The sequence below is a fragment of the Nestor notabilis genome, unplaced genomic scaffold, assembly GCF_000696875.1.
Source record: "Nestor notabilis isolate BGI_N333 unplaced genomic scaffold, ASM69687v1 scaffold2574, whole genome shotgun sequence".
Classification (NCBI taxonomy): domain Eukaryota; kingdom Metazoa; phylum Chordata; class Aves; order Psittaciformes; family Psittacidae; genus Nestor; species Nestor notabilis.
The window spans coordinates 30,758-43,097 of NW_009925009.1; the positions used below are offsets into that span (position 1 = coordinate 30,758).

At 40.2% G+C, this 12,340-nt stretch overlaps 1 protein-coding gene across 1 annotated transcript; it reads left to right on the forward strand.

The window, feature by feature from the left end:
* Positions 1 to 5,427: 5,427 nt before the first annotated feature.
* Positions 5,428 to 11,632, forward strand: VCAM1 (vascular cell adhesion molecule 1; the record flags this gene model as incomplete). The annotated part of the gene is made up of 7 exons (XM_010012843.1): positions 5,428 to 5,715; positions 6,389 to 6,706; positions 7,279 to 7,551; positions 8,211 to 8,474; positions 8,892 to 9,173; positions 10,503 to 10,652; positions 11,466 to 11,632. Coding segments are annotated over 7 exons (1,742 nt in total), but the record flags the coding sequence as incomplete, so codon positions are not given.
* Positions 11,633 to 12,340: the final 708 nt, after the last annotated feature.

Genomic DNA, 12,340 nt, shown 5'->3' on the forward strand with positions numbered 1-12,340 from the left:
TTTTTAGAAAGAAGACTTGGAATTTCCAGAGCTTGTTTTTCACCAGCAACATGAAACTAAGATAAAAAGTAGGGACTAAAAGTAGCGGCTTCTAAAAGTAATGGCTTTTATTCATTCCTGGGATTAACTTCTCGTTCTTTCTGTGAAGTGAAATAAGTGATGCCTCTGAATAGAAAAAAAAACCTAAGGAATTAGCTATTTTGTTGTCTGTGCCACTTATCATGCTTCAGTATTGTTTTATCTGACATCTTCTGTGCATTCTGGATGCCTACAGACCAACCAGACAGGAAGTGTCATGGGAGCTGGTGCCTGAGAAAAATCACGAAGGAAGTAAATGTATTTATTTTTATATTCAGTATTTCAGAAATTCCTGAAAAGGGAAAGAAGCAGATGATAAAACTTTCTGAAGTTGTTTCTTTCTTCCCTTTTTTCAATAGATGACAAGCTAGATGCGGAGTACAATTGTAAGGTGTGATGTGGGTTACAGGGTAATGCGTTGGTGTTCTTTTTGTAGCTGGGAACAAAGTTACAATTCCTGAAACAGACACAACCCTTTAAATAGATCTGCAGGTGGAGCTCATCCTTCCCATCTGGAGATGAAAATTATAGGGAGTCAGTGATGCTCTCCTCCCCCTTTTGGGGGCTTTACAGATGTTGTGTTATTGTCAGGTGATGAGAAAGAAGGTGGAGGGAGGGAAGGAAAGCAAAGGGTCAGGAAGGCTTTGGGAACCAAAAAGCCAGTAGGCACTGAGGAAGGCAATATAACCCATACAGCAGGCTACTGAGGTGCTGAGAATTAAAGATTTAACATCTGTCAGATCATTATCTGCTGCGTAAGCCATATAGTCAGCAGTACTCATACATATCCTCCAGGTTCATGGTTTTTCAGTTACTCGATCAAGATATGACCATATTAAAGGTGTTCCTTTGGATGTAGTGCCTGAAGGGGATTCCTTCTTTGTCGATGCAGATATGTTTTCTCTTCCAGAGTAGTTCTCATTCGAGTTACAGCCCATTCCTCTTGCTTTTATTCTTTAGGTGTGATCATACTGTGGAGGTGTCAGACACTCTTTGCATAGGGTGAGAGCATTTCATCCTAGCTGCTTCCATAAAGCATCAGAAACTCTGTGAGAGGCTTTCTTATACTCGGACATCCAGCATGCATCCCAGGGAGATCTTTTGTGAGATGGGTGAGGGCTGCAGTTTGAATGGGAGACCCAAGCATGAACTTGCTGTAATACCTCTACAGTATGAGGCTGAAGTTGAGTCAGGCTTAATTAAGTTTTTAATTAATTAAGAACTGTTGAATCAGGCATCTTCTCACCTGAATGCCAGGCCTTCCACTGTAGGATTCTGTCCTCCCAAGCTCATGGGCCACAGATGCTTAACAATAAACATGTTGCACGTGTTTCTGTGTTAGGGCCCTGCATAGAAGTTATTATTCCAACATTGGATGTTTTTAGCAGAAATCCTGAATGATGGCTCTAGATACAGCTATTGGGATGGAGGGCCATGAAGTATTTTATTGCTGACCTCTTCTCCATAGGCCATAGATCACAAAACCAGTGGTGCAGCTTTGAAGAGACCAAGTTCTGCATGAGGGGTTATAGCCTTTCAGCTTCCCCTCACAGCCTCCCTGAAACAGTGCAGTGCATTAAAAATCATAGAATAGTTAGGTTGGAGACGCTGGATAATGAACATGTTGGGTAATGCACATTTTGGTCAGAGAGTTGTTTATCTCTTGGCTAGAGGAAATTAATTGAAGTTCATCATACAGGTCTTTAGCAGGGTTGAAGAAGTATGAATTAAAGCAAAAGTTGACCACAGTTCTGAAATGGGTTTCTTTTCTTACATTCCAAAACCAGTCTGAAGTTAAGTTTCAGTTTCCTGAAGGACATTTGTATTTTCTGATGCCAGGCCAAAAATGATGTGTTCAGTATTTCCAAACTCCCTTCTGGGGCACACAGTTGTCTCCTCTTTGTCCGACAAAGCCTGAGAAAAGACTCTTTTGATTACTAGATTATAGGAAAACATATTTACATCCCTGTGCTTAATTCTTTTAATTTCTTTTGCCTTTAGTAATATTTTTGTAATACTTGTTACATTCCAGTCTGCGTGTGTCAGGTCTTCTTCCAGTTGATCCTGTAACACTTGATCTCACTGTGAATCTAGACGCTTCCTCTGGGTTTATCAGCCTGTGCTGGAAATAAGCAAGCTTGATAGCCATTCTCCTATGTGCAACTGATGCAGAGGATAGTAGGAGCAACAGTAAAGCACATATTCTGTTTAAAATACACAGAAGGCTCACATTTGAAGTGGGAAAAGAGCAAGTTTTAAGAAATTTGTTTCATTTGTTAGGTCTGTACTTCCTTTAATGATATTTCTTGGCTAACCCTGCTCTCGCCTGTAGTATCCGAGTTAAATTTGTCTGTCACTCAGTGTAATAGTCCCTCTGGTAAGGATCCAACTCCAGTAAAGTTAATGGCAGCTGTCCAGTTTAGTTCTACTGAGAGCTGGATCAGTTATTTCCTATTTCATGTTATCTGATGAAGGGCTTGATTACAGTTTTTCCAGCATGCGGATATGGCCTCCTGTGTTTATATCTTTTTTGTCTAGAAACTGATTTCCCAGAAGTAGGGAAATTTTGCCTTTTCCCTTTCAGCTTAGTCTATTATTATTGAGCCGTCAGGCAGACGAGTTTCATTTCTTGCTTCTGTCTGCCCATGGTTAAGAAGTCTTTATTTGCAACTTAAGTAAGAGACTACACTCTTCTTCACCAAAACCCCTTCCAGTGAAATCACATTCTGTAGATGTTTTTACCTCCTCTGGATAGATTTGGATTTCTGGGTTTGATAGCAGTGCTTCCAGCACAGTACTCTGCTTGCATTTGCTGACACTTAGGACATTGCTTTTCATTCCTCCTCCTCTAATAAGAATAATGATGAAGATAATAGAAATAATATATTATGGGAGAATCCACTGGCAGTTCCAGTGAATGTCAGCCTTAGTGGCTTTAGGCATTGCTAGGTGCTTCGGATGGCCCTGGTTTATTGTCTTCAGGGTCATTCTTGGCTTGTGTTGTTTATTTTTGTCATCTTTCTCAACACTGCTGTTGTTACAAATCATTCTTATTTTGAAGACATACTTTCTGGCTGAGAGCACGGTTTGTATCTGCCTACAATCATTACATCCCTTTTAGACTTACGAGTTTATGAGAAGTGTATGAAAAAAGTGGTTGATGCTTCTTATCTTAACCTCATGTGTTCCTGTAGCAGCTTGTACTGGCCAGCTACCCTTTGGTCAGGATGCAAATGTTGGGGCAGCTGCAGCCAGGAAAAAGCATTAAAAACCAGAAGAAGACACACTGACTCTAGGCCAGCAGAAGCTTTACATCCTCTGGTACTACTCTCACCTGAACATGGCGTTTTGGAGCTAGCATTAGGTTATTAAATGTAAAATCTCCTTGACTCAAAAAGCATCATGTTGATGTGGTGCCAGCTTTCAGCAATGACATTTCTTTAGCACCTGCAGCATTGTTACTTCAGCTTTTATTTTTTCAAGTTAATACTCATTTATTAGACATTTAATCTGTGCTGTTTATAAAATGTACTATTTGAGGGCAGTATTTCACAGGCATCAAAGGACCAAACTATTACCTACAAACAGTTTACGAGAGACGTTTTAAAATAACATATCTGTTTAGTTTTGAATCTCTTGCTGTTTATTTAGGGATTCACAACTGACCAATACAAACTCCTCAAGCAGTTGAATAAATAAACAGTTGAGATCTGGAAACCTTCATCCATTCTTTGCATTCACAGCCTTTTCCCAATTGAAAATTAAACACCGAAAATGTAACTTGACTTTTTTCATAGCACTGTTGCTATATTAGCCAGTAGTAGTTGTCCTCGGAAAGATTCCAGTCTGGATTCACATACCCACTGGAAACCAAACACTGAAAATAATCCCGGAGTTGTATTATAAGCTGATATTCCTCAATACATCAACTGGGCAGAGGAGAACTGGAGGCACATCAGTGATGTAATGCATACCAGTAGCATCTTGAAAGAGGGACATTTTAAGAGACATTTTTAAAGTGGAACTGGGAAAATGTATTCACTCAGTTAATCCCAAAAAGATGAACCTGATTCAGGCTGATCAGCTTGGATCTCCAGACTTCTGTTATCGAACTTATTTCTTCATCTTTAAACTTAGGAATGGGAATAACATCACCTCTTGAACTGGTTGCGCAGTTTTCAAGGGGAATACTGAGCTGGGTCAAGTTATTTACAGAGTTGGGTATTATTAGAAGTATTCTCAAGACTCAGCCCTACAAAAATATTTACACTGAAAGCAAACTTGAACAACTTTTCCATCTGAGATACAGTGCCATTCAGTTGCTTGGAATTACCCACATTCTTTCATTTTATCAGTTGTTTGCAGGATCGGATCTTGCTCCTTTTATGTACAGTGGGCAGCGTTAGTATTCCTTGTTTTCCTGGGCTTCCAATTGTGCATTGCAGGGAGCAGCAGAGGGCGCAGCCCGGCGTCGATCCCTCCCGCTCCGGACTTCCCCGTCCAGGGATTTCGCGCTCCACCTCGACCAGAGCCTCTATAAAGAGGACGCTGGAGCTATGCTCATAAACTGGTGCAGAGCAGCAGGAGCTCACTGTGCTTCTTCACACAGAATAGAAACGAAGGCTTTTGAACTTACTTTCTTTGCCTAGTAACAGCAATTACCAGTGTTAAAAGAGATGGGAAGAACAAGCCAAGCTGTGCTAATAATTTCCTATGTGTTCATGACTGGTAAGTTGGTGTGTGTTATTTGTCTTTATTGGGTTTTGACGTTGTTAGGTGTAAACTGACCTACAGTTTACTGCTAGGTCTTTATTTCTCTTTGTTCCAGTTACTTTTCCATCTCAGTGAACACAACTGGCAATTAAGTAGTTCTGTCAAAATGTCAGGAAGCTTTTTTTGACATTTACTTTCAGCTTTTCTGTGCTCTGCAATGACACAGTCATTTTCTTATTGAGTTTGCTAAAAGACAGTCTAGGAGACAACTGCAGTGTATCAGTGCATGTTTGATTTTTACTGTCATCCCTGACAGCATCAGTCAAGTTTGGTACTGAATGTCCTGTTGAAAGTCATTCTGCAGTTGTCCTTGCTATCTTACTTGCCACTCCTTGCCTTAAATGTGACAGTTTTAGAACCAGATCCACCTGACAAAAAGTGTTATATTGCGCCAATGCGTTTATTTTCACTGACAGTGTTGGGTTCATGTTATTTTGTACGTGGGAACTGCCTGTTAAGAGTATTATCTTTGACAAAAATAGCAATGTTTATGGGACATTTTGGAGATGTAAACCACTGCATAAACTTTATTAGTTTAACCTCCACATGAGTTTATGTCTGTTCTCTCTATTGCAGTTAAAGCTTTTGAAATGGAGATTATACCTGCTAACAGGATTGTTAAACAGATTGGAGAAACACTCAGACTCACATGCAATACTACTGGCTGTGCATCGCCCAGTTTCTCCTGGAGAACCCAGATGGACAACCCCCTTGGAGGAACAGTGAATAACTATAGGACATACTCTACCTTGACTATGAGTCCAGTCAGCATTGTGAATTCTCATGACTATCTATGTACTGTCTTCTGTGGTGAGAAAGAGAAAAAAGAGAAGAAAGAGAAGAGTGTCAAAGTTGAACTTTACTGTAAGTAGAAATGTAAAATCCTCTTTAAGTAGGATTTGGACCAAATCAAGAAGTGTTTTTTGGTGTGGTGGTTGGTAGTTAACTGATAATGCTGAGATAATGGGTCTGCTGTAGTTCAACATATATTCCTTATAAGATTTCTTTATCTGTCTCTTTGGGACACTTTCTCAGCCCCTTTCTGCTTAGCTTTCTGCACTGAAGGTTGTATGTACTGATCTTATTTATTCTCATCCTTGAAAGCCAGAGCATAGACTGCCCAAAACATTTGTAGAGCTGGAAAAAAATAAAGAATCAAAGCATTTGCAGTCTGCAGGGGAATGGTTCTGTCGCCTGAACAACACAGAAAACAGGATAGCACCAGTGTCTGGATGGCTCTGGATGCCTGTGTTTAGGCAGCTGTACCACTGTCTAGGTGCCTTGCTGGATTTTATTAGATCATTTGTGATCATATTTCAACAGTGGTACAAGTGTAATTCCTGTTAGTGTATGAACTGCTTATAAAAGACCTGTATGTCTTCATATCAAGATATGGATAATGTCTGATAATAAAGTAGATACAATGACATGTTCTGAATGTCTCTAAACTCAAGATGTTTGCTGCCTGGATCTTGCTCTTATGTTGACCCTACAGCTCATCTCTGCTAGACTAAAGAAATGGATTTTATTCTTCTAGCTTTTCCCAGAGATCCTGTCATTGAGATCAGCCCACACTTGGTTGCTGCGGAACCAGTCACTGTTACCTGTAGAATTCCTGATGTGTATCCTTCTCATTACCTGGAAGTACTCCTAAAGAAAGAGGGACATGTTCTTCACGAGGAAAATTTTTATGAGGATGACAGCACAAATACAGAGAACAAAACTGTCACATATTCATTTAATCCCACGGCTGAAGATATTGGGAAAGAGATTACCTGTGTGGCCAAGTTACCAATTCCTAATATGGACTTTGAACCCAAAGAAAGAGTAACTTCTGAGAAACTGACTGCAAACTGTAAGCATTTTCATTCTAGGCTTTTCACACCGATTCCTGTTTAATGTGAAGGTTCATGGAATGGGTTTCCAAAGTGTGTGCTATAAGTAATTTAGAGTCTGCACTTCTTACTTATATTATTTCTGGCACAAGTTCAGTTCTGCTGTATTCAGTAACAGTCACTGGGTCATTAAATACAACTGTTGTTCATGGCAGAAGTTAGGCAATGCTTACGTTGGGCACTGGTGCTCCTTCAGAAGGTGGTGACCAGAAGAAAACTGGCAGATGCATGTTATTAAAATTGCTTTATTATGCTTAGGAGCTACAAGTTTATTGTCCTGAACAATAGGGAGACAAATGGAAGAATAAAAAACTAGTAATAGTTTGTATACGTTTTGTCTAGCTTGGCTTTCAAAGCTGCAAGCTAAATGTCTTATCAAGCCTGGAAAAACTGTTCCACTGTGTTACTGGAATAAACATGGTTCATTTATTCTGGGTATTGTGTGCAGAGTACCTCCCCAGAAGCTAGTGTAAAAGATGTGCATGTCATTCTTCATTCACTTGCTGACCTTGTCTCTTTTGTTCTGTTCCAGTTGGCCCACAAAATACTGGCATTACTGCATCTCCAGGCAACTGGCCAATGGAAGGAGACACTGTAAACCTCACTTGTGTGACTGAGAGTAATCCACCAGCACAGATAGTTTGGAGAAAACATCTGGCTGATGAAAGCATCCAGCTTCTGACAAAAAACAATGTCCTTTCTATTCCTGATGCCCGTTTCACTGATTCAGGACTGTACATCTGTGAAGTGACTAATCTGGTAACGAATAAAACAGAGAAAGCAGCTGTGGACATAGTTATACAAGGTACAAGTCTGCTTGAATTTAACCTGTATCACCCAGTACCCAACTGCCTGTTGGGTTGGAGGGTGCTGAAACACTGAAAATTAGGAAATGACTGGGGTGTTCCTTGTTTTGTATTCAGGAGTTAGCTTTCAATGTACTCCTGCTCATCATGGGCTGTGCTTTTCATTTCTATGCTTCATTTTCAACTCATTCTCTCTGTGCTGCTGTTGTACATACATACTACTTGTGCTTCCTGCAATGCAATGCTCAAAGTGATAAAAGAATCTGAGGAAGTGGTGATGTGGGGGACACTGTTCTTTCCTTGAAGTGCTAACGTGTATAGCAGTTTCACAGGGACATCATAGTCGTCTTCTTTGAACGTGTAGTTTTAGTCATTAGTAGTAAATTTAGTAGTTATTTAATAGTAAATCAATTTGGGACATTATTGGTATGGGTATTGGTATTGGTAACAGTATCACTGTTAGTATTGTGTTATTAGTGTTATTGGTACTATTAGTATTATTATTGATACTGTTTCAATAGAGCCAAAAGTCTCAGATGGAGCCTGGGCCCAAAACCAAATAAAGAGATCCTTGGGCAAGCAATTCCTGCTTTCTTAAACCCCTCCCCACCTTTAGTACTTCTGCATTAGTTTAAGAGCATTTTCTTTTGTCATGCAGGTGCTCCAGACATTACAGAACTCTCCATTGAACCTTCTACCACTGTTCAAGAAGGAGAAAATGTTTCCATACGATGTTCTGCTGAGGGTAACCCTTCTCCAAGGATTATTTTAAGGAGAAAACCTGACGGTGCAGACTTGGGGCCTTATAGCGAGGGGAGAATTCTCCTTCCATCTGTGACGTTCCTAAATGGAGGAGACTATGAATGTGTAGCAGAAAATAAGTTTGGGAAAAGCAGAAGTGAAATAACACTTAATGTGGAATGTAAGTGTGTATAATGTTTTCCCAGTCGTTTAAAAATAATTAGTTTATGCTCCACTTCCTTCAGTGATAAATGTACCAATAAAATGAAACACCACCCTCTGAGTACAGTAAACCCAACCTAGTCCTCTGCTCTTCCCCACAGAAAGGAGCAGTGCTGATGAGCGAAACAAAGATGAAATCCTTAATGTAATGACAGGCCTAATCCTAATGTAATCAGGATCTGGATGAGCATGAAACTCATCTTCCTTCTTAACATTCTTGGTTTAGGCTATAAACCAAGAGTGTGGTAGCTCTGGCACTATGTGCTTTACTTGTTCTGAGGGTGAGAAAGAAATTAACTTTGGGAGGCCAACAACCTGACATCCCATAGGACGTGCTATATCCACCTCTACAAAATCCAGTGATGATTAACGACAGGGTTCTTCCTTTCAGATGGACCAAAGAATACAATGATCTCTGTTATCCCTGCCACTGTCGTTAAAGAAGGAGAAACTGTGATAATGAAATGTACTAGTTCTGGCAATCCGGCTCCAGTGATCTCTTGGAAGAAAAAGAAGACTACTGGGGAGCCTGAGAAAATTTATACAGATGCCACTTTAACCATACAGAACATAAAAAGTCAAGATCTGGGGCTTTATGAATGTGAAGCTTATAACCAATTCGGCAAAGAAGAAAAAGATGTGAAATTACGTGTTCGAGGTTAGTAGAACAAGACAGAGCACGAGTTTTCTGGTTTATGGATTTTAGGAGCAGATCTCAATCTGTGAAGGACAGGGGAATTCTGTCTTTGATGTCAGTGGAGTTCAAAGGTGGCCTTAATGTCATTAAGTCATTTAGGAAGCTTTAAATAATGAAGGCTGAAATCTGCCTTAGTACATCTAGCTTATGCAAAGGGCTCATGTCAGCCGAGCTTCCATCGCTCCTGCCGAGTGGCAGATGTATGTATGAGGCAGAGAAGATACGCAGTGCCTGTATGTTCTTCAGATAGGTCACTGGAGCATCCAGAGATCTGCATGCAAAAGATTCAAAGAGAGTGTACGTGCTGAACCTCTCTGTGCAGGGGCTGTGTTACAGCCCCTAGGCCCTCCTTTAAGTTACAGCTCTCTCCTGTTCTTGCAAGCTGCATTTAAGCCACACCAAACACCGACTGCCCTGGTAGCCAAGTCTCATTTTCAGCAGTAAGCAAACTTCTCTGCTTTAGCCCTGCTGCTTCTGTTTATGGCATGGCAACAGTATATTGCTTAGAGATCACTTCTGCCACTAGTCCATCTCTCTTCCTTGTTCTTTACTATTTTGAAGCTGCACCAAAAGGTACACTTTCACTTTTCCCTTCAAGTGCACTGATACAAGGAGAAGTGTTACCATTTCTTGCACTTTGATGGATGTTACCTCTGCTCAGAGTACTCCATGAAAGAAAATAGGTGATGGAATCACAACCCTTGAGACAGAAGGTGGCAAATTCTTCAATTCCACTAAGAAAGAATTGTTTTTTAAACCCTGAGATGAGTTGCAGTTACCCAGGTTCTTGTCATCAGTGGTGGGACCTTAGTGCTGACAAAACCTTCCGTCCAAAAAGGCAGATGCACAAAGTCATTGCTGCTTCAGAATCATTCATAGTTCCACTTCCACCTTTGAAAACAGGATGTAAAATTGTGGAGCCTATAGAAAAAAGTACTATTCTAGAGCTCCTTCCTGTGCCTTTTCTCTTCTGTTGAAAGAGGACATCAACCTCTGGGGCTGTTGGTCTTTGTCCTTTAATGAACTCAAATGAATAAACAGTGAATTTAAAATAAGAAAAGAAGAAAAGGCTCCATAGAGTGTAGAAGATATGCAATATGCTCCATTAAGTGGCAAAATGTCTGTCAGCTGGTGATTGCAGTGTGTGAAGGATAGTTAGTGCAGAGTAGCGTCTAAAGTTACATGCTTGAATATTATATTGAGTCCTTTCACAAAGTGAGTTAGTACTTTATGTGTACAAGCTGTGGTACCTCATGAGCTTTTTGCTTCCTACCTTGCCTTTCTTTTCAGTTCCTCCCCAAAATATCACTGTGTTAGTATATGCATTAGAAAAGGAAGGAGAAAACATCACTATTACATGTAGCACATACAGTGACCCACCATCAGAGATGGTCCTGAAAAAAGTCCATCAATCAGGAGAAAGAAATTATTCTGCCATCAGTGAATGGAACCTTTATACTCTACAAAGTCACCAAAAATGATAGAGGCAGATATTTGCTTGACGTTTTCAGTGAGATTGGAAACAACATCACAGTGGTTGAAATAGCTGTTGTAGGTAGGTAGATCTATTGCCCTTAACTTAGTTTGTTCATACTTTCTAATGACTTTTGTGTCAAGATAAGCACAACTAGCTCATGGCTGAACCTTGCGCAACAATAGCACGGTTAACCTAAAAACCACCCCAAAACCCAACAACCAAAACAAACCAAAATCCTCAGCACCAAACAGCTGGGGATAATAAGCTGTATTTAACCTCCTTTCAGTGTAGAAGGTATTGTCTCTCCTACCCAAACTTGTGTAGTAGCTTTAAAGATAGGGCCATGTGCGTGAACAGTGAAACCAATCCAGAGAAAGTTCTGTTTCACAAAGAGATCTAAACATGGGGCTTTATAAAACATGGTCTTCTCCTGAAGCATGGTTTCCAGGAGGTAGGAATGTCCCCAGGTGTTTCCTGGGTGTAATACCTGATACTCTTGTGTTCTCCATGAAATCCATCGTATTCTTCATTGTAGATGATATCAGCTGGGTTTGAACTTGCAGAGCAAACTCAAGACCATGAATAGGATTTGAAGTGTGTAATACGAAGTTACTACCAAAAACCAAAGGCATAAGGAAAACGTTTTGAAATGTGCTTTGTGCAAGAAAACAGAACTAGTGTTCCCAGTGAAGGTCGTGAATAGCACTGCTTTTACAGGAATATACGTGTCCCTGTCGGTCAGTTTTTACACAACTTTTTTCTTCTCTTCTCTCCAGTTTCAGAAAGATTGGAAAGACCAGACCAAATGATCCCACTGATTATTGCATTTTCCTCTGTGACAGCAGTAGCAGTACCTGCAGTTGCAATTTTGATCTACGTGTCAAGAAAAGCAAAGATAAATGGATCCTACAGTCTCGTAAAAGCACTCAGGCTGAAAGTGTGATCCCATGAATAGAAGTCTCAGTTCATAATAAGCAGTGTTATTTATTGTTGTGACTGGTTCTACTTTTCTATGACATACAGTAACAAACAAGTGACTTAAGAACACCACCACGTGATAGCAAATGGATTGTTTTCCTGTTTTGATAAGTATTTGGGTATTGCAATTAAAGGAAAAACTGGCATCCTATCCTAGAAGTGGATAAATCACTTCTGTGTTGAAGCATGCTGAGCAAAGTGCCTGGGAGAACTAGGTTTGTACATAGTGTATCATTTGTGTTGTAAATGTGTTCAACTGACTATGGGTTTGTAAAATTGCACCCTTACTGCAACTGTACAGGGAAGAGTTGAGTCAAAGATGTAAATCAGCATTACTTGAGCTGATCAGATGATAATACTTTATTTTGTGTTACCTACAGAGCAAATGTTTTTAATACAACTTGTCTGCTTGTGGTAATGGTTAGAAAGTGGTCTCTTTTCACTCACGTTGCCATAAACCCTGTCCCTTCAGTGAAATCCCACAGTCACCGGGCTGTGCGTTCCTGATCAGTTACCTGAATTTAAGCTCTCGAGGCTCATGTGTGAAACATTCTGTTTTCCATATTACTCAGCAAGTGCCTGGGATTATAGCCTAGTTAGTTTTAGGACAGCTGAGATATTTTGGTAGGGTTTAATCATTCTCAAATCAATGTCAGAATTCTGTGATACCATG